This window comes from Chinchilla lanigera, unplaced genomic scaffold (genome assembly GCF_000276665.1).
Source record: "Chinchilla lanigera isolate Chin_1 unplaced genomic scaffold, ChiLan1.0 scaffold00046, whole genome shotgun sequence".
Classification (NCBI taxonomy): domain Eukaryota; kingdom Metazoa; phylum Chordata; class Mammalia; order Rodentia; family Chinchillidae; genus Chinchilla; species Chinchilla lanigera.
Genome location: NW_004955447.1, coordinates 4,064,785 through 4,068,607, shown reverse-complemented (window position 1 = coordinate 4,068,607; position 3,823 = coordinate 4,064,785). Strand labels below are relative to the sequence as shown.

The window sequence follows — 3,823 nt, the reverse complement described above, 5'->3', positions numbered from 1 at the left end:
AAGGAGAGAGAAAGGAAGAAGGAAAGAAACAAAGAAAGGAAGAAAGAAAATGAAGGAAAGAAAGGAGGAAAACAGGACAGTAAGAAGTGCATTATAATGAGCAAGTTGTCATGTTAACATGTGCTTTACTTTTGAAAGACATTGAACTATTTCAATCAAAGTTGGAAATAATGATATATAAGCATCTCTGCATTGAAAGAACAAATATATTAATTTACACCTGAAATACATATATATGTCTGTTTTTTATGCATACATAGCATATACAGGTCTGTTTTTTATGCATGTTCATTGCGTGTGTGTGTAAGGGTGTGTGTTCTGTGAAGGACATGGGGAGTTCTACATTTCTGATTTGACTTCACCATATTCATAATCACAGCCACTAAAATAAGACCTTATAGATTTGATCATGAATGAATTTCCCTTATATGATTGCAAAAATAGCAGATCCAAATATAAACAAGTTTAGCTCCATCACTGCTTAAACCTACAATAATAATGGAAATATGTTTTCCAGAATATTGCTGCCTACTTTCTGTAATTTAGCTACCTGATTCCTGGTCTTCCAATTGAACTGTCAATATTTAAATTTGTGGCTGACATTCTGGTGTCTACTGCTATTTTTGTTTATTTTGGGATTTATGTCATTTATTATGTACAGATATTTCCATCAACTGTCAAGAAAACTTTCAGAAATTGTGAAACTTAGGATGTGTGTTCACCGCAATTTTGAGTTTTATTTTTAATGAAGAAAAATAACTTAAAAAATGAGAAAATAATTAGATATATGTCTCCACTTACAAAAATATTTTGGGTCTTTACCAAAGATAATTGATAATTACCAAATGAAAGAATGAGAAATCATTAATCACAGAGCACTATATGTTTCAGTTGTGAAAGAAATCTTCAGGTTACATGGAAAATGTCTTAATTTTAAATAACAAAACTGATCTTCTGAAGGAAGCAATTTTCAATGATTAGAAGATAGTTGTGCTACCTCCTAGTCTACAAGTCTTCATCCAAAGATAAAGGGAAGTTTCTAATGACCTTTGATAAGTGAAAAACGGTACAGAAAAGTAGGTATATAATTGCTTAAAAGTAGGTATATAATTGCTTAAGGAAAGCCTAAGTGAAGAAAAAAAGGAAAGAACACCTAAATGTTATGCTTTCTAGTTGTATCACCTGGAAGGTTGGGACTTTTTTTTTAAGAATAGGAAGGATTTTTTGAGAGTAAGAAAGCCTCTGTCTAAGATAGAGAGAAGGGGGGGGCAGACAGTGGGTTGCTTGCTGATCCAATTTTTTGAGTGTGTTTTATTGAGCAAAGGCACGAGGTGAAGTGAGTTTAAGGAGGGACAGAAGTATGAAAGAGTACAAGTGCAGTCTCTCAGGCAATATTGATTAAATGTGGATCATATTGCGAGGCAAGTCACCTAGCAAGCACACATGGGCCTGACAATGTCTTTCCTGGAAGGTTATGAAGTTTTTGGTCCCCCAATAAAGATGAGTCTGTTTTTAGAATAACCGATGCTCTTCATCCCTAGAGGAACTACATGGGTGTAGTTGTTCCTCTGTTCATCTTTTCTTCAAACCTGTTGTGACTGCTGACTCATGTTACTAGTGAAAGATTTTCCACAGTAGTTGTGAGATTGAAATGTTTATACCTAATTTCTTCATTTGAGCTATAAAAGGTGCATTCCTTATTACCATGCAGGAGCACACTTCAAAAGCATATGACAATAAGCACTTCACAAGAGCAACAGGAAATATAACTTACCTAAAACTTCACTGTAAAATTGATTCCATTTCTTTTCATTATATGTCTGAAACCAAAAGTCAAAATACAGCATGCACAGCATATTTTTTACCCTCTCCATGAAAGTCATCTGACCACTTAATCCAGACATAATAATAGGTACGTAAGAAGGAGGAAACAGAAGCCCTCCACTGTACTTTTCATAAGTATAGCCAGGGGAAAAGCGGAGAGTGTACACAAAAGGAATTTTCAGTAGCTCAGCTATCAGCTCACCACAGGGAAATTGGGCATCTGCAAGAAGGAGGTCAAACTTTGATTCTTGTAATTTTGTCAGAAGTTTCTTGTTCAAAACTGCATCTTTACAGTTTCTTTCACAAACATTACAAAAATCCCTGTAGATGTCTTGTAGTAGGGGAAAGTATTCCCAGTAGGTATCCTTTGGCACATCATATACCCAGTTATCAATCCAGTGTCTGAAAAATTTCTTCATTTCTTCTGGAGTGATAGACGAAGGAAAAGTTTCAAATCTTATGCCAGATGGATTATTGAGATCAATAAAAACAGAAGATGAAGGTCGGAGAACTGTCACCTCATGTCCCCTCTGTACAAGTTCAACCAGTATTACCTTTGTATTCATCCAGTGGTTGAATTCCATTTGCCACACCAGCACCTTCCCACAGCTCCCGGTGCTGAAGAAAGAACACAGCTGTAGCAGCAGCAGCAGAAGTGTTTTCATCATCCTAGACATCCTGGTAAAGCCAAGTGCTTCCATTCACAGTGTACTGCATGCTGTCATTACTCAGAACATTTACTTATATCCATGCAAAGGAAACCACAAAGTTAAACTGTAACTTTGGCCAATCAGTGCGTAAAAGGACAAATCAAAGTACATGAACAGTAAATGAAAAACTCAAAGTGTGTCATAATTTTATAAGCACTTTGAATATCTCTTTTTTGATTAAGGACTTTGATCTAGTGAAATGTAGAGTACTTGCCTTTGTGAGTCACCTCAATATAATCAATTAATATTCATGCCAAGAGAAGTAGAAATTGAGAAATGACTTTTTTCTACAGATTTTCAAACATTGACACAGACTTTGAGATAAGGTATACAGCTATAAGGAATTTCTTAGCTATTGTGATTCAATGAGTAGGTTCAATAAATTAATTTTGTAAAACTATTTATAAAATGCATCTGACCCACATACAGTTACCCAAATGAAAGTGTAAAATTTAGTGTTTTATAATACATGCACAGAAACGTGCACCCATCATGACAATTTTTCAATCACATTATTTTTCCAGTAAGAAATTCAAACCCTGAAGCAAGATGTCTCACTGTAGTTGTCTGCTGTACCATACTGTACAGCATATGATCGGGGCAGGAAGAAAAGCAGTTATTTCCATGCAGAGGTTGAGGCAGAATGACAGAGTGCTATTGTGACAGAGACTTTGAGGAACAATGAAATGACTTTAGCCATATAAACAAGGAAACTGAGCACATAGCATCTGCCCTCTCACATCTCCGAAAACAGTTGACTTGGTGGGAAAGAGTAAGCAGAGGTCTCAGGTGTTACATACTTGGAGAAGTCTGCATGTTCTCTAGGTTGTGAGCACTATCTGGGTAGCTGGGAGTTTAGCACACTGCTTCATTACCCTACAGAATGGGCTAAGCCAACAACTTGTCTCCTTGGCCAATGCCCTGATGATCAGCTCCACTTTGAGGCTGTGTTCAGATGGGGTGTTGTAAAATATTTGGGCACAGGGCCAATCTTGTCACAGGACGTGAGGCTGTTGAATCAATGAAGGGTTACTTATCTAAAACATAGTCATATACTGCTGGGGGCCACAAATTCACAATGGCTAGCTTTACATACTTCCCTAAGGGATGAACGGAGGTTTGAGATTTTTAGTATTACCCTTTTGAAATTTCCCATTGTCCCAGAGGGGTGGGCCATTCTCTCCCACCTACAAGACTAAGACCTGTAAGACTACAACTAAAACTAAAATTAACACTTTGATTGAGACTAAGCCTAAGTCTACAAAGCCTAAAGATTCTTCGGGGCAAGA

The 3,823-nt window shown here is 36.6% G+C and overlaps 1 protein-coding gene across 2 annotated transcripts in view; it reads right to left on the bottom strand.

Moving 5' to 3' along the window:
* Positions 1–2,501, bottom strand: part of LOC102004656 (UDP-glucuronosyltransferase 2B14-like) — a 9,720-nt gene extending 7,219 nt beyond the window's left edge. The window contains exon 1 of one of the 2 annotated variants that reach the window (XM_005392809.1): positions 1,775–2,501. In XM_005392809.1, the coding sequence (XP_005392866.1) occupies positions 1,775–2,501 (727 nt within the window). Of the gene's footprint in view, positions 1–1,770 lie in introns of both variants that reach the window. The other variant, XM_013518529.1, reaches the window with a different exon arrangement.
* Between the last annotated feature and the right edge of the window lie 1,322 nt (positions 2,502–3,823).